Below are 25,361 nucleotides of genomic sequence, written 5' to 3'. Positions count from 1 at the left end.
GGATCCAGTTATCTGAGGCTGCTGAGGACCATGCTCAGGGCAGAGTCAGTATCTCCAGCCTCTGGGCATCCTGTCCCAGTACTCAGCCATTTACAGAAATCTCCTCTGTGTCAGAATGGATGCAGATGTTGAACAGGCTCTTAGGTGGCTCTTACTGCAATTCTAATAATTTGTGACAGGAAATGATTGGGGGTTTCATTTTAAAGCTTAAGGAGTAAATAAAGCAATAAAATTAAAGTGCAAATTAATAGCTGACTGTTATTACTGAATTGAACTAATTAATATCAATAATTATCAATATTCTATAGTTTTGCTGCAGCACAAGTGCTATTTAAGCAATATGCTTATTCATTGTACCAATAGTAATTAACAATAAAACAACATCTAGGGAGAGAGTTTACAAATGGCTAGCAAATTAACAAATTTAGATCTTAACTCTTTAATAAGGAATGTGACATCATTGTCTTAAAAGATACAAATCATAAACTATGGGATTTTTTGAGGCATTACTAATAATTCTCTAATTTGTTTTGCTTAATGAAATTACAAAGTAATTTAAATTAAAGAAAAGCATTGATTGCAATGGATTTAAGAGCCTGTTTATTTGCATCCAAATATACATTTAGTTATTATATTCATAAATAAAGACAAACTGCCATCCCAAATGAGGAAAATAAAAGACTAAAGAATTGAATAACATGACATTAAATCTAGCATTAAAATTGATTACCTATCCCTGAATGCTTCAGAAGTGAGAAGACACTCATAATTTAAATGTCCACTGTGGTAGTTACAGAGTATTTAAAATTTATGGTGTTCTCTCCTCTAAGTAGATTTCAAAAACAAAATAGCAGTTCCTCATGGGAACAACCATCTAATCAACATAAAGAGAGTGCACAGACACTACTGATAAACTGTCAGCACCACTACAAACATGCTTTTGCATTGCCCAAACTTCTAAACATCCATTTAAGGGGAAACAGTGAACACTCTGGGCAGGAACAAGGTGGTCCAAAATACACAGCTGAAAAGCAGTTCCTCTTTTGCTAAGATTTTGCCACACATACATTAAGAAATTTGATTCATTTTCACAGCTGCCTAAAGCTGTACAGATGGAACACACTTGTAAGAAGAGGGGAGTCTCTGGGACCAGTCTGCAGTGCAACCTGCATTTTGGGAGGTCCTGCCAAGGTATAAGGAACTGCCAGCCAGCAATTTAAACACACTTCTGTGGTCATCATCTACAGGAACTGCAGAGCAGTCAGAATTTCCAGCGAGGAACCCACACTTGCTCCTCTTTCCCATCACCCAGCCTTAGTTCCCAAGACCTATTGACTCCTTGGCAGGCAGATTGTCAGTCACAGGTGACCATGTGCTTATGAAAGTTGTGGGGAGCTCCCAAGCAGCATTTAGAAACCAGATCTTTCAGTGCAGAAGGGTTTTTCACCCTCAGCTGGCACATTCAGATCTCTACTTGAGTGAGCATTTACTGTCCCTAGGCAGCAACAAATAGGTATGATAGGGGATGAAAGAACCACAGTTGGAGAGACTGTAATTTGCACTTCTGCTGGCTTGTCACAATGTCACTGTTAGTTCAACACTGCTCTTCAGCAGACATGTTATGTGATCACTGGATGTTAATGGCAATCTCTGGGAACAGCAGGGATGCTCATAATGATCATAAGGTGATTATAAATACAGAGTGACTTCAGACACAAGAGCTGTGTTGTGTACTTACTGGAGGCGCATGTACTTGTGTTATTCTTAACTGGTTTTCCAAATCTTGAACTTTATTTTTCAGTTCTGCATTTTCAGTTTCTAATTCTTGAATCTACAAAGCAAGTGGTTATTCAACAGCTATTGGGATCATCATGGATTTCAACAACAGCATCCACTAAGCATAAGTTCCACCAGAGATCTGGTGATTTAGAATCAAGGTTGAACTTGTTATCTGACTACAAAAAATAATTAAATTTCAGTATCCTCAATATTTCAACCTTGCTTTTTAGTGTCCTTGCAAGACAGCAAAACATAAAATACTTTTTAACACGTTTTTTTTAATCTTCTTTTGTTACATTAGCAATCTGAGAATAATGCTGGAAATTATGCTTTCATAAAAAGCAGATAATACAAATACAGCAGCATGTACTTTTATCTCTTAAAAAGAAGAACATAATTCAGAACTTACTCTTTTCTGTAAACCTGCAATTTGTTTCCTTGTTTCAACATCCTTTCCTCCAGATTCCAGAAATTTCCTGTAAGCTAAGTCAAATGCTTGACCAATTGTTAAAGTTATCTCTTCTGCCTTTACATAAAACATAAGACTGAAATTAGTACATTAGGACAAAATACTTTACACCAAAGGCTTTGCCCCATCCACCATGAAGCCAACACTACCAAGGAGCATGATAAGCACCCTTCAGCAAAATACCTTGGCAAAACGCAATGAAAGAACATAAAAATACTCTGGATAAAGGAGGGAGACTGGACAGTATAAATTATGTATTCAGTTTCTATAAGCACAGATACCATGCTGCACCATGGCTTTTCCAGATGATTTCTAAAGCAAATACAGCCTGTTAAATCATTAAATAAATTCTTTTAGATGTAATGAAATAATGCTTTCATGCTAATGGATATTTTGACCCCTATTGATTTTAAATCTGGATTTCAACACTTATTTTTTCAAGTACTATAAAATCTCGCTCAGGATACTGCGTTAAGTATTTATCTGCACAATTACTTCCAACTACATAAATCCAGAAATAAAAGAATCCAAACAACACTCAAACCAGAAATTGCATTTGCATGTGCAAAATATAATAATTTACTAGTTCTATGCTATTCATATCCTATGTTGTGTTTATACAGTCAATGCAGAATATCTATTTCAAAAATGATGGGGGTAAAATAAGCCTACAGGAAGCTGATGGAGGACACCAAGGTTTCAGAAAAAAGTGATACCAAAGCAGGACCAATAAAAGGTGAACATATGGATATACCGCTTGCTTAGGACTTTAGCAGAGAAAGTAAATACAGTAAGGAATAACTGTTCTGTCTCAGACATCAGAGAATGTCAGTGCTTGGTGCAATTAGTTGTCTGGGAGTGCTTTGTGGGGTTAAACTTGGGATATGGGGCCGGGAAGGGGGATGAAAAAAGAAGGGAGAACCTTGTGGTGATAAAATTATAAAAACCCCAAAAACCAAATAACACACAAAAAACCCCAACACTAAAAACCAGAGACAGACACGTCAGCAGAAGAGCCTGCAAGGGTATCTCAGCCCCAGAGTTGCAGTAATCTCTGCAAACAGCTGCGCAAACACCTCAAGCCTGGTGGGATGGAGCCTGTTCTGCCAGAGTATTGCAGATGCTTCCCCCAGGATACTGAGCTGGGCAATAAGAGAAATTATCCCAGAACACCACCTCAGATCATTGAAGAGAGAGACTCTTCCTTAATTTAATGCATCTAAGTTACAAGACACCATGTTGCCATGAAAAATTATGTCCCCATGGCTGTGTGTCTGTAATTAACCATTCCCACCTCATCTCAAGGCAGACCATCAGCAGAACCTCAAGCCCTGCAGAGCGTCCCGCATACTTACACACTTTTCACTGTCAAACACGTAGCACAGATGCTTATTTGATTCTGCGTCTTTGCATATGAAAGTAAATATTCTCTTGTCAGTTTTGTCATCAGCACAAAAGGATATCCTGTGGAGCTGACAGTTGTGCTGGACCTCCTGCAAACAAACAGAAAGATAATTTTTAAGAAATTACTACACTCGCTTAGGATAAAGATGCACAAAGGAAAGCTCTGGATTTCCTCATAGGAGCAGGCAAGCTGCAGTAACATTTTTGAATGCCTTACTGTACATGAGAGCACCCAAAAATGTACTTGTAGTGTAACAGAATTAAGCAAACTCATCTCCTGAAAAATGCTTCTGTTTTTACTGAATGTAAACAGGAAGTTTTTATTTGAACAGCATTTATCTGGAAGTGTTTATTTGGACAGTAATTTCTGTTCTAGAAAATTGATTTTACTATTGCCTTGCATCCCTCTGTACTTTATTTAGGGCCTGATTATGTAAAATAATCTGTTCTTTTTCCAGGTGCACAATATCTTTAAATTTCATCATCTCTGAAGGTTTGTTAAAATGGATTTACTGAAATAAGTCCTTACTTTGCTACAGTAAATACAGAAAACAGAAATAAAATGGCTTTGGTAACCAAATAAAGAGAAATAAACCTGACATACAAATAATTTCTTACTTGAGGTGCCACAGAAGCAGCTTTTAAGCATTATTATTTGTATATTTTTGCTACTGTATTTCACTTTCCATTAAAAAGCAAGTTACAGCTATATAAAAAGTTGCAATGGCAATGCTCTTCAGCTGAGCAAGCTTGACAAGACTGAAATAAACTATCTCAACTATTTTTTTTTGTTGTTTTTCTTCAACAAGTCTCTTCTTGGTATTTTATTTTATTTGGCTTATTACATGGGAAAGCAGTATTTGCTTTAAAGGAAAATATGTCGTTTAGATGTGAACTATTATCTATTAAAAAAGAGTCTCTGTGTAGCACTGGGGTTCCCAGCTTGCTGTAAGCCCATAAACAAGGCCACGCTCCCTCTGTACACAACCACATATCCAAAAAATGCACCCTATGGGCAATCTTTTCCCCTTGCCCCAGCTGAGTTCATTTTCTCAGTCTTTACAGCTGTTCTTCTGAGTACTCCATTTCTCCCATGGTCCAAATCTCTGTCCTGTTGTAGCTTTTCAACACACAGAAATAATGACATGTGCTGTCCCTGGCACTGTGAGGTTTACAGACCCATATAACTATTTTATATCGTTTAAGGACAGAACCACAGTTCTATAATCCTTTTTTTTTGAGTGCCAAGTATAGAATCAGGTCCTGATGTATGAGCTGGCCTCTTGTTCCTACTACCATTAATAGTCACTATGTGACTGAAAACCAATATTCCTCTGTAACATAACTTAAGTGCTTTGTTTCAAAAACACACTGCAAAAGAGACTTTAATTAGTGCTGATAACACGAAATTGAATTTCCTAAAGCATTTATAAACTGTGCAAAAAGAAGGAAAACTTGATTCAAATTTACATGCAGCTACAAGAAACTAAGTGGGGGAGATAAAAAGACTCCTCACAGTTGATTACTACTCGAGTTGTAATAACAACATTGCTGAGAGATTAGAATGTTCCTACTCCCCCAAGAACATATATCCCATAGCTTTCTGTTAATCTCTGCAGGAAATCTAAGATCTTTTGGCACTTCAAACTGTTATTTTAAAACAGTTTTTGCCAGGATATGGGGTTTAGCACCCCTGTCTGCCCTGCAGCATAAGGAAGATGCAAAAACTCCAAATAAAGTTGACATTCTTGTCCCCTCTCCTAATGTAAGAACTGTTGAGCTCTGGTTGTGTCAAGAGTCTGAAGCAAAAATGGGCTGCAAGCATCTGCAGCTTGGAACTACAGCTACCATTTGAGAAAAGGCAGTGCCTGAGTGCAGCAATTACTCCACAATGAAGAAACAGGAACAAAAGTTTCTTTCAAATTCAATATTCAACATATGTATGGAAAGGTTTTTATCATCCGAACTGTTAACATTTATTTAGCACATTGTTTTTGTCTTCCTCAAAGTCTAAAAGTCCTGCTGTGAAAGGATGAAGAAAATTTAATACCACATTAAATACAGTCTGCCTTCAGGACTATCATGTGCCTTCCTGGGAAGATGTCACCCAGATGTTGTAAAAAACCATGGTATTTTAGAAGATCTTTTTTGTTACAATACCTTAAAAAATATAAAACAATAAAAACATTAAAAATAGTGAAACAAATATTTACTAGTTTTGCATGAAAGAAACCCATGTAAGTTTCTTACCTTTGTTTTTGGATCTAGAATTTTTACACCATAGATTGAGATTTGTAACTCAACTTTGGGTGTCTTTTGGCCTTCAGATTTCTTGATGTGTCTTGCAAACTGAAACATGAAAAACAACAGCAATCACATTAATAGTAAATTTATTTGTTTTTATTAATTCTCATTTTCTCTCAACTCCCTCCACATTAAGTTGTTTCCTTCCTTCTTCAAAAAGCTTCCCATAAACAACACCAACCATTCTCAGAGTCTCAGCTGGGCACAGACCAGCATTTCTAACTTCACACTACAGAATGCTCCTAAAATTCAGGAAAAAGTATTTTAACATTACTTAGCATGTTCCCCGGTAACTTTTATCTGCTTTTTATGCACTTAATTGCAGCTTTTGCATGAGATTTCTATGAAAGCAGCAGGAACATGCACACTTTCAGTTTAGCAGCTGCCTGGTTGTTGAGCAAGGAACATCAGTGGGTTTTCCACACCCCACTATTTCTACACTCACTTCCATACTCGTGCATGGAGGGTACTTCCAGATGCTCCTTTAAGTTGTTTTAAACAGGGTCAGTTTGAAAGCACTGCAGTTGCCAACACCTAAGAGGTACTTGATCTATTTTATTCTCAGAATCTATCTGCCAGCAGCCCACTGGATGATGGCTAGATAGCACTTTATATGACTGGGTTGGGTAACGTCTCCTATTCAATATGTTTTCCATCTTTTTCCATCTCATTTTCTAGATGTTAGACTTACCATTCTCTCTTTCTCTCATGAATACTGCCTATAAAATCAGCACAGTATCTCAAATTTGCTCCTGCATGACAGTTAAGGAGTGCCCTAAATTTGGGTACCTTTCTTAGGAAACATAGGATTGCTCTGTATTTTGCTCCATTACCAGAGCAAAATGTTGCCCTTTTTCTCTCGAGTCTTTGACAGCCTAGAATGGTATTTTCAAATGCATAAATAAGGATGATGATCCACTAAAGGCCAGGAGTTGGGAGTCTATGCTTCAGAGCTCTGTTTGAACACATCATCCTCAACATTCCCATTCAAGAATAAACTGGGTGCATAACTCCCCATCAGTACAAATACTCTGTGTCAGAAGTCAGTGGGGACAGTGGCTTTTAGTGCCATCAAGAGTCTGGGATGTCACCAAGGGTGCTGTCCTACCAGACCTGGAAGACACAAGCCTGAATTGCCTTGTGAGAGTGAAGTGCTCAGCTGTAGCCAATTGACACCTCTCCCACAAATCCTTAAAAACTCTGATTACAATTAATTATTCATTTAAGTGATAGCTCAGGGTTTGGATTTTTGCTCTGATCCTTTTCCAACTAGTACTTGGAAAATCTTCCCATAACACAACTGCTTTACACAGTATGACTGTCAATCTCTTACTTAATTTTGCTTATAGGTAGCTTCATTCATGGCAAATTATTAACTAGTTTGGAGAACCACACTAAAAGCACAAAAACCTGTTTTTCCCTTCCTCCCAATTTTATTCCTCATTTTGAAGGTATACTTGTTGGACATTTAATAGCTAAACAATTTATAATTAATCCTACTAACTTCACACAGTAACAGGACTTACCCAGACACTTCATTACTGATTAATGCATCCCAATAGCTGATAAATATCACACACTTGGTAAAACAAACAGCACCCTCCCACCCCAAAAAACCCAAGCAACAATCCCCATGAAACCACTCTGTGCCATTCTCAAAACCAACTCTTAAATCTAAATACCCATTTTGCATTTCAACATCTAGGACTGTTACAGTCACTGGCCAAATGTTTTATAAAGGTTCATACAAGATGACTTACTAATGAAAACCAACTAGCTGAAAGTCAAGAAAATATAATTTCTACTCTGCCTCTTCAGCATCATGTATATGCCTCTTGCAACATCCTTTTCACATCTGCCTATTTAACTTCAAGCCCATGTCTTGCATATATAAACTTGTAATACACATTAATCCCTGTATTGTGCCATTCCATATGCACATTTTAATTTTTTTAAAAGACATTTTATAGAAAATAAAATTTTAGAAATCATAATTGCTGGTTTACAGCATTCTGGCCAACAACATTTCTTGACTTTAGAGGACAATTCAAATTCACTACAGAGAAAAAACATTTTTTTCTTTAATAAAAATCACTCATTGAGCCCCACAAAATCTGTCCTAAATTTTATACTGCAAATTTAAGCTATTTAAGTCTGTGCTTAAATAGGAAAAAGATAGGCCAATCATTGCCTTATTAGAACAGACTGTTTTTTTCCAAGATGAATACAAAACGTCGACTGTCTTTAGACGATTTTCAGATCATACATTTATTCATTACCTGCACCCCACCAGCTTTCCTCTCTGATTTGTAATTTCCTGATGTCCCTTCATTGAATGGGACTTTGAGGACATATGTGATCCCTTTTTTCACTGCTCTGCACTTTGCCAGGTTAAATGGAATGACCACAAAGCCCACAGATCACCTGGGCAGTTTGGACAATCTCAATTCCCAACGTACTTGATGGTGCCCAGAAAGACACCCATGGAACAGACAACCCTGGGGCACACCTCAACTTGAAACAGTCTGGAACTTGGGCAAATCCTGACCTTTGGAAATGTCCCTTTGCAAACCAGTCATGCACAAGTATTTCTGTGCAGTAGTGAAGGGAAAGAACAAATAATATTTGATTTTACTGAGTTAAACTCATGGTATATATTGAGAATGATGATGGAATGCTTGATTTTCCAATGGCAATCATCTCAGAGTCTCAAACAACAGCTACAACATGAAAAAGTAGTTTTTAAAGAAAAGAAGTTTTAAAGAGAAAGGTTTTAAAGTAAGTGATGTGAACAACTTGCACAAGTTTTAGAACAGCTGGCCAAAGCTTGCTCCAAGAAGTCATGAAGACTTACAACACTGAGGAAGTTCCAGAAGGCAGTTCTGTGCCAATTCTAAAAAAAGGGTAAACAAACTGACCCTATCACATCTCCATTCTCAAAAAGCATAAATCCAGTTCAAGAATTAAAGAATTCAAGTGAGACGAAATTAATGACAATCAATATTTTACAAAAAATGCAGCTTGTCCAAGTAGACAAAGCATCTGCATTTTGTATGCCATTATATTTAAGAAAGTGAATCAATAGAAACAAAGTATGAGTTAAGTTAGTTACATTAGTCTCCAGATGCAGTTATAAACAGGAAATTGTCATTGGGAAGATATGTTTCTAATGTATTCCAGCAGGGTTTATTTCTCAAGCATGAAATTTCTCAAGCATTGAACAATGACCAGGAGAAAAATAATTACTGATAAAATCTACAGGCACAAAAAATAAGAGGGGAAAAAAAAGGGAGAAAAATAACTAATAACCTGAAATCTAAAAATCATTACAGAGGAAGTTTTCAGACCACAAAGGCTGATGAAGGGGCCAATAACAGAGAGACTCCTCATCAACCAGAACACCACAGACTGGTATCCCAACAGAATCTGTTGTTTTCCTACAGGCAACCCTGCAAATCTCACATGTGGCAACAAACTTTGATTCTTGGGAGACATCCCTGTGAGGATGGGATTAATGAAGTCTTGATAACATGGCAGGCCTTCCCCTAACTGTGGACCTTCTCATGAAACTAAATATGGGAAAATATTTCAAAGAGATCCTTAAGATGACAACAATGGCCGCACTGCATCAGCTGCTTGGGAGAAAACACTCAAATTTTATCTTCTGAGGGTTTCAATTACAGAAGGATGTTGACAAAAAGGAGAAAATAAAATCACAGGATATTTACCAAAGTTAGCAGAGGGCTAGAAAACCCACTTCAAGAAACCCCATCAAATCAAAACCAGGCTAATGGCGAAAGAAACCAATGACAAAAGAACCCCTTCAATACAGACATCCAGACAAATGAGCTTTTTAATCAAAGGTTTACTGGGAACAGTGACTGAACAGCACACAAAGATTAACTCAGAAAATCTGTGGCAGTTTCTTTCTTAGCATTTTTCCTGCCCACTGTCCTGTGCAATAACAGATAACACACAGATACTGATCAGCAATTTCTTTTATATCTGATGCTCTCCAGAATGCCACATTCAGACACCTCCCACACTTGTGCAGGGTTTGAACAGCACATCCCATCACTGAGTCAGTTATCAGGAAATTTTCTTTTCTTTATTTCTACTCACTCCTTCTACCTAAGGAAGACCCCAAGGGAGCTCTGGACCTGGGAGATGTACAGACATTATTTTCTCCTATCAGCACACATTTGAAACACAGTAATATTTGTATCTCACACAATAACATGATTATTTAAGAGGGTAAAAATCTGTAGCCTCCCACTGGCATCAAAATGGAAAATTATGTAAAATTATAATGAATCACAGCATGGCTTGGGAAGAGACATGAAGGGCCAAATTCTTAAGCTCTTAGCTTATACATATAATGTTCTCAGGCACGAACCTCAGCTTTGGTCCAGCTCAGTGGGATGGGCTAGTTTGTGTTCAGCTGCTCCAGAATTAACATTTTATTTTCATGGCATCTTTTAGGGAAAGCAACAGATACAAATAAACCTATTTTCTACAGTTTAACACAGCTTTAAAAAGAAAGAAAAATCACCCATATATTTTGTAATTTATTACAGTAGCAGCGAAAATTGGATACTCCAAGAGACTTATTAAATATGATGTGTTTATGCATCAAGTCTTAGCAAACTACAACCAGAAAAAAAATACCATGACGAAAAAAAAAATGTTTTCAAAATATCCAGGAACTGGAGCTAAAGAAACAATTGTTAAGACAAATTTTATCTATATATCTGTAAGTCAATTGAAGCTGTGCAATCAAAACTGTGTGTTTCTCTTTAATATTTACACCTCCCTACACGATTTAAGATTTAATTAAAAATACTTGAGACATCAAAAGGGAGATTATTCTGTGATTTGGGTGCCAATCGTCACCCCAGGAAACACAGGTTCAATTCCATTTAATGCAGGCTACCAGTGAGACATCAGATATTGCACTTCACACAGACACCTTAAAAGATCCCTGGTTTAGGGCAGGGTTGTTGGATAAGATGGGAAACATCTTTGTAACCTGACTTGGAGAAGATGCTTTTCCTCTTTTTTTTTCATTAAAACATTCATTATAAGGAAAGATGCCTGAAAAAAAAATTCATCAGGCCCTATTTTTTTTGCAGTGCCTTCACATTATCTATTGGTCATGTTATGGTCCAAACTCTCATGACATTTGATGTGGGCACAATGAAATTATGACCTCTGAAAAATAGCTGTCAAGAGGAAGAAAAGAATGAAAAGACCACTGACATGCAAAATTCAAGCTCTCAAAAACCATCTGGGTAGAATGGAATATGTTGTATTTTATTTTCCAAACACACACTGGACTGAGAGGAAGGGTATCCATCTACTATCCAGAGTGTGGAAGACAACACAGTGCAGTCTTTTTTCCATTTCTCACTTCCTGAAAGAGTTTTTGTGTTTGTTTTATTTGAGGGTGGGCTGCTTTGTTGTTGTTTTGCTTTGATTTTTTTTGGGTTTTATTTTGCTTGTTTTTATATTGCTTGGTGGCATGGAGTTTTGGGGCTCTGTTGGGATTTTTTGGTAGTAGGTTTTTGATATTTTTTCTGGTTGGTTGGTTGGTTTGGGTTGATTTTTTTTTTTTTTTTTTTTTTTTTTGGAGGGGGGCAGGGTTTAGTTTTTTTGAGGGGCAGGGTAAACAGGTATTTTCTTATTCAGCTCTTCTCATCTGACTTGCTTTGGCCTTCAGATGTCCTTGACTGGTCCTGAACCACAAATTCCACTTTCTGCAGTACTTCAAAGAGAGCAGTCATGGCTGTAGGGCTTGGCTGGAAATCTCTTTATCCCAATATTAAAGGCTTCTCTGGCCTCCACTCTCTCTCCTTTCAACAACAGATGAAACTGAGCTTTAACACAGAAGGGAGCTCAGAACAATATCCACTGATGGTCCTTTAAGGGCAGCAGCAGGACAGCATCTCTGCATGTGTGGAAGTGTGTGAGCCCTTCACTTTGTGTATCCTTAAGGGTCAAAGACATGATGAAAAATATTTCAAGTGTTTTCAAAGAGATTAATTCTATTTGCATTTTGTCTGGTCATCTCCACTTACAGGAGAAAAGTGGGAGAAAAAAGGATAGTGAATTGAAAGCTGGGTAAGTGAACAGCCTTAAGTTTGGCCCTCACAAAAATGCCCCTTGGCAGACTGTAGAAGGAACAGCCCAAAACTCAGGTATTTATTCTGGTTTTTCCCTAACACTCCTCCATGCAGCTTTCTTACCACTGCTCTGGTTATGCTCCTCCTTCCATCTGTTATGCTGCTCTTTCTACCTGTTCCCACCTCCTGCACTTTATAAGAAGGATCAAATTCATTCCTACAGTCTGATCTACAAGGTATTACCTTCATTAATCAAGGAAAGTAATAATTTTGCTTTATAAAATAAATTCTGATTTGACCACATGTAGACATTTGACTTCTGTAGGCATATTTGGATACAGCATCTGGGTGCCATGTGCTTTAGGTTTTGTTTCGTTCTAGAAATAAGTTTGACCAGAAAACTTGAAGGAAAACATGGTTTGCAATAAATCATGATAATAGTTCACCTTATCTTACAAATTAATATACATATTTTAAAACATTAGTGTCCAACTTTCTTCTTTCTCCTGCACTACAGCTCCAAGCACTTGGAAAACACAAGAGGAAATCCCACCTAGACAAAACCACAGGAGAATCCTCTACAAAAATTATATAGTTGCTTGAAGAAAACCTATCTTCTAATTGAAACTGTCCCAGAAAAACTGTCAAGAAAATATAAAAGTAGTATTTGGGATAAAAGTACAGCGAAGCATCAAAAAAAAAGTTTGTCCAAGATATTTTATGTTTCTGTAGAACATCAGCTCCATCTGCTGGGAAAAATCAGTTTGTGGAATGGCAGCTACAGTTTCTGTGCTGGGCAACCCAAGTCTTTGTGCTGAGTTAAGGGCTTTTGATTTAAAGGAGTAAACAGTTGTACATCAAATCTTGACTCTGACACAGTTGGATGACATGAGGGCTTAAGAAAAATGCTTTCTGGTGGCAGTAATTCATGGTCTGTATATCACTGTAAGCACATGACTTCAAAAGCTTATTAGAGCGATGCATGTCACTTGTAAAAATAGCTCTGAACATTAAGAAAGTGTCAGTTGTTTTTCTGCTAGCTATTAATTTTAATGAAAAACAAATTATGATTAGTAACACTGCAAACTAAAAGCAAATCCAGATAATTAAAAAATATAAATATGGCATCACAAGCTACATATCTTCTAAAAACTCTCCTACCCCCAAAACCACTTTATATTTCTTTCCATATAAGACATTAGTTTTTTAAACTGTTTTAATTGCTTAAAAATTTTCAAGTAGCATTTTCTAAAAAAAAAGCTACAGATGTGTGCTTAATAATAAAATACAGTACCTCTAGGCTTCTCTTCAAAGAATACAGATGCACAACGTAAGTCAGTCTTCAAATGAGTACTCAAATAATTGGGGATTGTTTCAAACATAAGAGCCTTTATTTGCTCTCTGAATTCTGTTCCAAGATTTTTCAAGTCCTTCCGAAAGTCATCTTTATTTACTTTGGAAGTTCTCTAATAAACTTGTGATTAGGTAAGATCACATGCAATACTTGATATCTAAGCTCCAAATTCCAAACTTGAAGGAAATAGTGTAATTCTGGCAGTGACTATTCGGACTTCTATCTCCAAGGTGCTTTACTTGCGGAACGTGTGTAGAAAGAGCAGGTATCTACACACTCCAGTGACACCATGAATATATACACAACATTTCTGGCTCTGCCCACGCTTCTGAGAGCAGTTATTTGAAATCCTTTCTGGAGCTGCTTTCAGAGAAAATTATTTCCATGTGTGAAATCATAGAATTCAACCCACCCAAAGCCTCCAGTGATTAGTGAGAGCCCAGGCCAACCTGGGGTTCCACCAGCGAGACACTCAGCATTTGGTTGATTTAGGAGTCCCATAAAACACCATTAAAACAAGCAAAGCTTCTCCATAGCAGGATATCACTGTGACAGATTTCTGCACAGAACTAACTTTGCTAAGGGTATTGTAATTTTATAAAGACAAACTACACAAGTTTGTCTTTTTAAAGACAAACAAACACACACATTTTGTTTTCCCTGGTAGAATGCTGCAGTGCTTAAAAAGGGGTCAAACTTTGCCTGAAACGCTTGAAAACAACTAGGCAATGATGACTGACTAACTGCAGCACAGTAAGTCTTTTAGCACGAAACACTCTAAGAATTGACTAAACGAATCTTTAAAGGCAGCTGTATTGTTTTGGTAGAGTGAAAAAACCAGCAAAGAATGTGTTTTAATACCTTAATATGACTACTGATCCATCTTGTAAAGATGACTCTTTCAAGGGAAAACTGAGTCTCAAAAGCTGAGCTACATGAGTAGTTTCATGCTTCCTTTCTGCATGTTTTTAGCATAACACAATCATTTTTTTCAATATTGACTCCCCACGTTTTCTGCCCATTTCCAAGGAACTTGTTTAAATGAATAATGAAAAGCCTGCAAAAAAGTTATGGAAAATGCAGTAGTAGGGAGAAAGATTTCTACATCTAAGTAAACTCAAAGGCCAATAGCTCAAAGCAGCTAAGCATGAAGCAGTGCAATTCCACAAGAAAAAGGCAGTGGAGTGGACCAGCACAATCAGCATTCCCTACCGCAGCTCACAGCATCTCAAGAGCTCTGAGCTCACCAGTTCTCACTCAGCAGTCAAGTCAAAGCCGTGTTAACTAACAACAACCCTCAACAAGTCATTGCACTCGGATATTTTTAGTTGTCTATCAAGTCCCTTGATGCCTAAGCACAAGTAACCAAGAAGAAATTGTAAAAGTCTGATTTTCTCAGCTGTAGCTGGGGATGGCAGCTAAAACAAATTCTTGCTACCTCAGCTTGTACTAATGAAGCCCAAAACAAGCCCGATGAACAAGTATTACCCACTGAAGTACATGAACTTTATAAATATTTGTGAATAATTTCATAATCTGTGAGACAACTAAACGCTGTACACAGCAGAACACCTGACCATACAGGCATAATAAGGAAGAACCTACACACTAAAGAGATTAGTAAAAGCACTTCTTCCAGTGATGCCATGATGATTTTTTGCCCTTTCTTTTATACCCCCTTTATATACCTTTTATAACTTCTGTATTCTTAGTGCTTTTTGCCTACATTCTTGGACTTGTTTGTCAAGCTGAGAGACTAAACATTTTAGAAGCTTCATAGCTAGGAATCAGTGTGCCCCAGACCCCAAGGTCCTCTCCTGAACACATTCTGTAAACTAAGATAGAACCATCCAGGGGAAGGCTCCTTGGGGAGGGGGTCTCACTTGAGCCTCTCAGTGGGGAATCTTTGATAGATATGCTAATTAGTAAAACCTATAATGTTATACCAGATCTTTTGGGGGTGTGCATTTTGCAGTGTGCATGGAGGTGCATTCGAACTGGATGTGGTGCACCTAAGGATCCTTAAAATAAATACAAAGGCAAAATCCCTTTTTTCCTTCTAACCATGTTTGATTCTTGATTTTAAGACCAGGAAAAGGCATCACTAGAGCCAATGAATTCACTTAGAAAACTTACAGAGCGCCTTAGTTGTGAAAAGAGGTTAAGAGTACGTTCCATTTATGTTTCATCAAAAATTCTTACCTTTAATTTTCTAACAGCATCTCTTACAACTTCTGTGCCTTTGGGCTGCTCCACTTCTGTACTGCCAAGAAACTGAAAAGATTGTAATTTGTGAGCAATAAGTTATGCATTTAAAGGCCTAATCTACTCGAGTAATCTTATTTTCCAATTATTTCCAAACAGCATTTTGGAAAGGCAATTGTTTCTATAGTTGATAAATAAAAAATCTTCACACAGCTATTTCTAATCAAGAAAATAATAAGAATTAAATTCTAAACTAACATTACCATTATCAAAATTGACTTTAAAAGAACATCCTATAAAAATCTGTAAATTAGAGGTTAAACTACCTTTTTCCACAGGGAAATTGCCACTTAGCTAATCAATTGCTTTAGAAAATAATGAAAAAATGAATAAAAAATACTGATAGGAGATACTACCCATGGATCAACATGAGCCAATCATCTAGACTATGCCACTAAAATGTTCATACAAGATGTAAGACAAATTAAAAGCACAGATTTTCCTCTCAGAGCTGCTTGGATAGTAATTTCATAGATGTACAGGAACTAGGCTCCAGCTTACATAAAACAAGAGTCATATTCAAGTAGTTTCTATGACGGTTCATATTTTTACCAAGTCAGGTTTTAATGAAAACCAAACGTGTCTTTTTATATCTAAAGTATAATATTCCAAAGGGACCTTATAATTTCTTTATTTGTACACTGAGATGCTTTTATGTTCTGTACAGTCACACTTGCCTTTTACTGTACTGTTACAAAAGGTATGATAAGTCTGCCTGAAACCCATCTGTGTAATACACTAATTCATTTTCAATTGCCCAATTTTCACACTGAAGTACAGTTAAGTCACGCCATGTACATGTATATACTAAAATAAGGCTAGGAAAATAACAACCTCCCTTTTTTCCAAAGTACAGTTTTCTGTGTACCATGACACACAGAGGCATATACAATTTTTAAGTCCTAGCCACTTCAAAAGGAATTTAAATTTGCCAAGATACAGACAATTTCAACAGAGTAACTCTGAAGATTGTAGTTCTATTAAACCTTCCAAACATGTTTAGTGTAGTCAGTGTGTTCAAGGTTCTCCTGCAAAGAAACTGTGCAGCTCCACCAATAATGAAGCCTCATTAGACATTTGCTACTGACTCTGAAATATGATGCGCCACCTTGCATACAACAGTGTGTAAATCAAAACACCAGCACATCTGCTGTCAATATTCTCTACTATTCCAATTCTCCAGCCAGGAGACCAGAGGTTTGGAATAACAAAGCAGAAGGCTCTGCTATTGATTTGATGTCTTTCATTCAACATCTCCAATGACTTTAGACCAAGGGGGTGATCTTGCCTGGAAAAGTGATAGCGGCACAAAATGCATGTAAAGAAGGAAGAATGACTCTTGGACATTATGGATACTGCACGTGGCAGAGACAGAAAGCGAAAGGTGAGTGAATATATGTGAACAAAGAAACCCCAAGCCAGTGGGTAAGGTCAGATGAGAGTCTAAGAGCAAGGTTGAAACACCACCATTACTAGCTATCCACACACAAGCATACTTATATCCACCACACCTGGCAGAACACGAGAGGCAGAAGTGTAATTGCTGTCAGTTTGTGAGCAGGTCACAGTACGTGATACACAGAGCAGGAATCCTGCATAAACACAGGAACAACAGCTGCAGGTGTGGACAGAATCCTGCATAAACACAGGAACAACAGCTGCAGGTGTGGACAAGGCTCCATGAGCAAAGCACAGGTCACTGCTGCCCATGGAGAAGCTGCCAGCTGAGACAGAGGCCTCATCCATGGCTGTTTCCTCATACTTGTGCTGTTTTCAAACTGGCAGCACCGGTGTCAGTGTAAGCAGCCTGGTACTTCTCGATACAGATTTAGGGCCAGGCTCAGGTGGAACTGGGTAACGCACACAAAGAGATGCCCCAGGTTATGCTGCCTTGCCTGCAGCTACTTCTCCAGAAGGGCACAGGGCTGCCCTACATTTTTTATTTACTTACTTCCATCCAGATGACTGAAACCTGATACAGCTAAGAAAGAAATAAGAGTAATTTCCCCGTAACTCCCCTCCCAGATCTCTCCTCCCCTTCACAGTCCAAGAAGGGTCAAGGTTCCTTTGCTGTATTCAGTAAATCCCAGCAGCAGACCAATTTTTCCATGAACAGTACCTTCCACAAATACAGTTTTCCCAGGGGCTTGTACCTCATGCTAATTCACATTACTGCCTCAGAAAATGTAAGCATCAAATTAAGCTTCTGCCACAGCTGGGGAATCTGTTAAATGCCACTGAATTTTAAAGCTTATAGTAATGTTCCCCAATCCAGAAATTATCATTTATGATCATGGAGGGGAGGGAGAAGTAGACATCTAAACAGAAAGATAAACTGCTAAAAGCAGTTTAAAAGACTGACAAAACCTGAAGAAAAACTCATTGTGTTTGCTCAACAAGTTACGAAAGAAATAAGCAACCAAGACTCAGAGAATACAGAAACACCATGAGCCTTCTATCAGCATTTAAGGAACATAACCCACTAGGCTGCCGTAAGTCATTGACTCTCTTCCAGGTGAGTGTTGGCTTTGACAGTAAGCACCATCACTGAAATTTCTATTGCTCTCAGCAGTTTTGAACTGGAGGCAGTATTCAAGCTTGTGCATATTAAACTATTAAGCATAGGAGAATATAGTAAAACAAGTTTAATCTAGATATACAGAAAAGATTGGTAGCTTAAGTGCTAATACCAAGCAAAAATTACAAGGCCATACTATAGAGTGCACTGTTTGTGTCTATTTCTATCTCTTTTAATTGCAATTGTACTTTTTTTTTATTCAGGTGTATTCAAATTGCTTACACATTTCATGCATACAGCTTTCATGCTCGACCGCCCTTCTTTATTTCTTGGTAAGAATAATAAAAAGAAAACCAGGAATTAAGAGGAGATACTCCCAATATTTTTATTAATTGGACTGCTCTGTTTGGAGAAAAATATAGACAGAATTTCAAACCAAGACAGGTTATTTTCTAACTGTAATAAAAGAATGACTATGCAATATAGGTTTAACAAACAGCTAATATTTTAACTAGAGGCTTTTTATTGCTTGCTTTTTTATCTGCTCTGTACCTTTTCCATGTCATCTATCATCATTTTCTGCTTAATATTACGTACCAATTACTGTGCTATTACTCATGATAGTTAAGCTAAGCAAACAGATGTATTTGCAAAGCGGGGGCTTCAGCTGCCAAGGTCACTGTGACGTTTGTACAACCCCTGGCACAGCAGACACGCCGCCACCAGGATTTCTAACGGAAGCCACTAACAACTAACTCACCACCCTCATGAAATGGAAAGGTGGCCATTTCATTATGGTCTTTTCAGCAGATTTTTCTCACCAAATCTCACACAAACACAGAGAAAAATATTTGTTATATCAGGAATTTGGTCCAGCTGTGGCATGAGTAATACAAGTATCCATCGTGGAAGAGTTTCTGCAACAAAAATTTCAAAGCAAAAGGGGTAAATAGGAAACTTCCCTTTTCAATCCCAGGATCCTTTAGGGAGCAATACTGATCCAGAGTTTTACGTGGGAACTTGGCAAGTCAGTGTTTGTTTTCAGCACTTGAGGTTCCCTTCTGCCACCCAACTCATGCAGAACAACCAGCATTTGAAACCTAAGTGAGCCAAGCTAACCCAACTCCTACACTTCACTGCAGAAGAGAGAAACAGAAAATAACTGTTTCCCCTTGGATCATTCACTATTAATCCTAAATGCAAACTAATAAATGCATTAAGTGTTCTTTACATAAGTAATGTGCTCAAACAAATAATACTACACATGACTGCTACATCTATTGACTGTCTGCAGCTAGCAAAAAGATTATTCTTGAGATCGGTGTACTCCATGCATAATAAGCCAATTCAAACAGACGTGATACATAATTTAGGTACGCCACCAGACACAAATATTTATGTGTTGTTTAGTATTAAGAGTAAGTTCATTACGATCATATTGAATTTTTGTTGGATACTTTAAGAAGTTGGAAGATGACATTTAATATTTTGTATAATGTAAAGCAAGCTAAAGCAATTTTCCTTACCACACATTCTTTACAGCAGTCTGCCATTCTTCCAAACATATTTCCTACAAAACTTATGAAAGGTTATTTTTCTAATCTATTACTAATTCTCATTTCACTTGCAGCTGTCTGTAATCAGAAATAACTCTTATGAGGCCAACAGATCTTATCAGTCAGAACCATTTAAGTGTTCCTTTAATGTACAGTGATGTTTGCCATTAAGAAAGCAAGCTGTTGGCCAGCCATATACAAGACAAACACCTCAGATCAAACCATTTAATATATAATATTAGCAGACAACCAGATGTGTTCACTCCACATGCAAAGATTTGCAAGATAATGCAGCTGCAAAGAATTAACAGACACTGTTCCAACATATTAAATCAACAGAGGTTTTATCACTGACAGCAACTGAGAGAAAATTCAGCCCTGTAATGGCCAGGAGGTCTGTCTTACACAACAAGCTATCAGACAGACCCTCTGTGGGGAATATCTTTTTCAGAACGTAGGTGAAATTTACCTGTACATTAATGTGAACATGACATCTTTTTTGGTCCAATTCCATAGTGAAGTTATTAAAACTGCTTTTAAAGTTGTATTTTGTCTGGAGAAACTATGAAAATAAAAGGTAAATAATCTCTTACTTTGCTGGCTCACTTAAAAGTCAATTCAAACATAAGACAACTTCAGGCATCCAGAATCCTTTACAGTTCTGACAAGTCTGCTGCTGTTCTGATGTGCCCAACAGGTCTTAGTAAGGTCATGTGACTTGTTAAGGTTAGCAGTTCACTTTTTTTTCTTGACATTAGCAGGAAACTCTCCAGTAATTCTTCCCCTAGCAGCTTAGATTTTGACCCTCAACATTTTACTGGCTTTATATGCAAAGCATATCCAGGTGCTTTTCTTCAAAGCTTAGAGGGGGTAAACAACCTCTATCCATGCTTAGGAAAAGTTAGTTTTACCAGACTAAAAAAAATGAATAAACTTGACTCTTGATTAAGAAATAGTTTTAGTTTAGTCACTTCTAAATATTTAATGTAGATTTTCGCTCTTCCAGTAGAGAGCAGTGTAGGATATTTTAATAATAAAATAACATCTGTTTTCCTTTGTCATCACATTTCAATCTTAAAAAAAGCCCAGTCTTCCACAGTGCCACATTTCTTTTTTACTCTGAAATTCCTGAACATTAAAGGTTCTCTTTTATGCTTAAATGGAATTATATGAAAACAGTACTTACCAAACTCATACAATAAAGAAAGGAAAAAAAGCAATGCAAAATTAGTAGATACCTGCTGCCAGCATTTGACAAATTAGCTCCTTCCACTTCCTCCATTCTACAGGGATGCTGATTTACCGATGAAAGGAAGACAAATGTATCCACATTGTGATAGCACCAGAAGAACAGTGTATAAAACAAGAATGAAAGAGAAGTGGGACCAGTTTTGAACAAGTGTCTAAGCTATTAACACTCCATAAGCACAGGCAGAGTTTTTGCTCAGCCTTGCATTCATGAGCCTTCTCCATCACTCAAACAGCAGAAGGACAGCATGGACCATAAAACAAACAACACTTTGTATCTTGGGTTCCTTCTCTTTCCCCACCCCACAGTCCAGTTCCTCACCTGCAGCTGCTTCCTTGGTTCTCTACAAATGCATGTTCTTGCCAGAGCACTTAAATGTTTGGATTTTTCTCCTTTGGGGAAAAACAACTCCCAGGCAAGATTGCCACTCAAGTGAAAGCAGAAATCCAGCTCACCACATGGGAGTATGAGGCAGCAAAGTGACACAGATATCAGCACATTCCCTGAATATCCCCTGCTTGTCTGACATCTAATGTTCGACACAAATGGTGGCCCTCACAGGAAAAAAATTCTAGGCATTTTTTGAGGGAGCGTTCAGGCACTATTGGCAAAAAAGGAAGATGAATGCACAGCTAAAAACATTAAAAAAAAAAAAAGGGTCATCTAATGGAAATCAAATATTACCAGGTATTTAATCCATCAACAGAAAATATTTACTGTAATTAAGATATGAAGAAAGAAAAATCAATTTAATAAGTTATTGAAATATTTGGGGAGAAAAAAGAAAGCTATAGAGAAAGGATCATAAAATAATTAGGTGCAGAGAGCCCCACTGGTTTAATTTGTACTTTCTTCTATTCTCTGTAAGTGCAGTAATTAAGAGCTCTCCACCATCAAAGGTACAAGCAGTCATTTCAGTCTTTCAGTCTGGATCTATTAATAAATAACAAAGAACATTATTTGATAACTAATGCTCAACAGCAGACAGACAGAGACAACAGACATTTCCCTGGAGTGGTGCACCTCACCTGGATGCGGCTTCTGCCCAAATGTCTGGAAACGGGAATACATAGAAATATTCTGGCAAAAATACCTGAGAAACTGAGGACATGTGGCAGCCCTAAGCCTGCCTAGATCTGTTTTCTAACCCATGTCCAGATATAGTAAGAAGAGAAATTATGCAGCTGCTGACTGGAAGAAATCTGATGTGTGGTCCAATGGAGCTGAATCTAGCCCAGTGTAACCCTAAAGGCCAAAGAATGGAATAATTACACCAGATCACATTCCCCCTCAAGTCCCACTGCAGCCAGAAGGGAGAATGGCACAGAAAAAGAAAAATACAATAGGATTATACATTTGTATTACCAAAAGCAGCTTTTTTGTAAAGCAGAATGTCAGAAGACTTTAAGACACACTTGGTAAATGATCAAAACTTAAATCTTCTCCAGAGAGATCAGTGTGGTCACATGCTAGGGGGGATATCAACAAGGATAAAATCAAAAATCAAATCAGATTGCAACACAGCTATCAAAGCTGTGCTCTGCATTAAACCATCTAATTCTAAAGATAAAATAATGCTAATACAGCTAGAACCAGCACAAGGGAGATAAGAGCAGGTTGAAATACAGAAAGAGTAGAAAAGGTAACACATGTACCTTGTCAAGACTGTCACTACAGAAAACACCAGTTATACAAGAGAAAACACCCAGCATTTCTCCAGTCCTTCAATCTCCCCAGCACTTCAGATGCACATCTCAAACTGAACCATGCCCTGAAGAGCTGTCAGACTGAATCTGAAGATTAGAGAGGAGCTGGGGTGGTGAAAGGGGTGGACCCTAACCTCCCATTGCACATACCAGCATCAGCCACGCTGCAGCTACCCAGACTGCAGGCACAGGCTGAGAACAGCATAGCTGCCCCCAGACTGACTCCCACCTGAGGCACTGATCAGGAAAGAACGTTCCCCTGGCTCTGCTCCGCACACTTGTTACCTGGAGCTGACCCTTCACTCCCACTCTGAGTGAGGAGGCAGCAGCAGGAGGGTAATAGGGATATGTCTTAGGGATATTCAAGCTTGGAGCAAAAAAGGCCAACAAGCTAAAGTCACTTCTAGAAAATTCTTTAAAAATTTTGATGTTTGGGAAAAGGGCTTAAAAAGGGAACATTTTGCCCGTGCACAAAAGCAGAGCTAATACTAGCAGTATATCATGCTGAAGGCCTGTTTTCTTTTTAATCCCAGGTGTACTTCTCATAGCTGATAAATAAAATCAAGGATAACATTTGGCATGTAATAAACAAGGGCAGGAGAAAATGGCAGTGAGAGCAAATTCATCACTGGAAAACGATTTCTCATCATATATTCCCTGGCTGAGACTGGGTCACACAGGTTCTTTTGATCATTCTTTCCTCATGTGTGGTACAGTGTTCTTTAGCCTTCACATGCAAGAATCCTGTGCTCAGAGGTTGGAAAAAATGAAGGAGTAAATTAAAGAATGACACATTTCCAAATATATCTATTGTGCTTAAATTTGGACATACTCTGTGTTTCCAGTTTTGGCTTTTTACACATGTGAACCGATTATTTTTTTTTGGTAGGTAAGAGAAACTGTCAGATCCTTTTACTTCTTTGGGAGTAACCCAAAGGCACCATCCTCAAGTTATTACAGCTCTTTTGCTTCAATTCACAAACTATTGACACTTAACACCAAACAGTGCAATCAAATCACTGTCTTCTGTTTCTCTGCCACTGCTCATCAACTCTGCAGACCCTCCTGTGGCATATCTGGATACTGCCTGGAAGTTTAAGGATAACTAACAGGAGAACACCCATCAAGAGAGCATAGTATTGACTAATGTGATCTGGCTTGACCCTGTATGTGGCCTGAATTGCTTCCAACTTGCATGGAAAATGACTGAGCCATCCCACTACAGATGCTCAATAACATCCTTGCTGGCTCCTGCAACCCTCTGCTGTTACTCTCATATTAGTTTAGATTCCATTTAGTTTGTGACCTCCAAGAATTAAGAACTGTCAGCTCTAAACTGACTGGTCAGTGTTAAAATACAGCATACCTTTCATTCTGCAAGGATTTTCACTGCTGAACCAATATTCAATGAAGGCGTGCACAAGAACCTTTCTGTATCAAGATAGGACAAACAAACCTAATTACCAAACCTGACACTTCCTTCAGAAAGGGTATTCAAACGTGAAAAGCCTCTGATACACACTGAAGACACATCCCACTGCTTGCATGCCTCAATTTAGAAAATTTATATTCCTGACTGGATTGTTTCCAGTAAAAAACGGTTTAATTTACCTTCACTGAAGAAAGCCACCTAAAAATAATTCATATTCACTGTTTTACACATCAAATTTTCAGCTTCAGAAGCAAATAATAACAGAGTGGACAGATTTTTCAGCTTTACAAGTCCATAATTAGACAGACTTAGTTCTGCACCACAGCAATTGGATTTAATTTAAGCATCATTTCTTCATGAAAATTGTAAAGCCAAACTAGGCCCTTAAATGTAGTAAACCACTATTTTTCATTAAGTCCTAGATATTTTCAGATATCTTAATATAACAAATTTGATATAATTTGCTGCTTTTTTTCTTTTTGTTTTCATGAGCCAGATGCCAGTGCAGTGATTTAATTTACCTTAACATAAGACAAAATTGCAACAACTCCTACATTCTTTGTACAGATGTGAAATGTAGTGTTGGAAACTTCAGAACACAGAGGCCTGTTTGCTTCACTTCCCCCTTAACCTCTGCAGATGCCAGCCAGCAACACTGGCCATTCAGTAGGAACTTCACTGCACTGCTGTATGAGAAAGCATTTAATTGTTACTACTTGTGTAAACCCGCTACTCTACCCAAGCTGAGGTTAAAGATCATCTTCTTCAGCACTCCCTTATGGAAAGGGCAGATTTCCACATCCACTGGCCCCTCAAAAAACACACTCTTCTCCAGTAAAATGTTACAATTGAAGGAACAGCAAGATGAAGATCCCAGGCGCTGCTATTCTCACAGCAACGTGAACACCCGGCATAAATCATCCAGAGCTGCTGTCCTAGCTGCTGACTATCTGGCCCTGCTGAATTAACACCCTGGTTTTCATAACCCCACTGTTCCTTTGAATGCAGCACCTACTGGTTAGCTCTGTATTAGCATCCTGCAACTATCTCACTGTTTTTTACAAAATATAGCAAGCTGAAGCTTGAACTCTGTTAAGCTCCATCTGTCCTGCTAACTTTTTGTCCTGTTAGAAATATTAGGCCTATCAAACAAAACCTCCCCAAGAAGAGTGAAAACTGAACTGAGAAACAAAAAGCCCTTAT

General features: G+C 37.9%; 1 protein-coding gene across 4 annotated transcripts in view; it reads right to left on the bottom strand.

Annotated features, from left to right (window-relative positions):
- GULP1 (GULP PTB domain containing engulfment adaptor 1) overlaps positions 1–25,361 on the bottom strand; it is a 151,216-nt gene that overhangs the window by 27,344 nt on the left and 98,511 nt on the right. For all 4 annotated transcript variants that reach the window (XM_082285495.1, XM_082285497.1, XM_082285498.1 and 1 more), the window contains 5 exons: positions 15,635–15,706; positions 5,903–6,001; positions 3,604–3,741; positions 2,189–2,305; positions 1,739–1,831 (listed from right to left, as the gene is read on the bottom strand). In XM_082285495.1, coding sequence (XP_082141621.1) covers positions 1,739–1,831; positions 2,189–2,305; positions 3,604–3,741; positions 5,903–6,001; positions 15,635–15,706 — 519 coding nt within the window. The remainder of the gene's footprint in view (positions 1–1,738; positions 1,832–2,188; positions 2,306–3,603; positions 3,742–5,902; positions 6,002–15,634; positions 15,707–25,361) is intronic.

Source organism: Coloeus monedula (assembly GCF_965178545.1).
Source record: "Coloeus monedula genome assembly, chromosome: 7".
Lineage (NCBI taxonomy): Eukaryota > Metazoa > Chordata > Aves > Passeriformes > Corvidae > Coloeus > Coloeus monedula.
The sequence above is the reverse complement of the archived record's forward strand: the minus strand, read 5'-3'. Positions and strand labels throughout refer to the sequence as shown.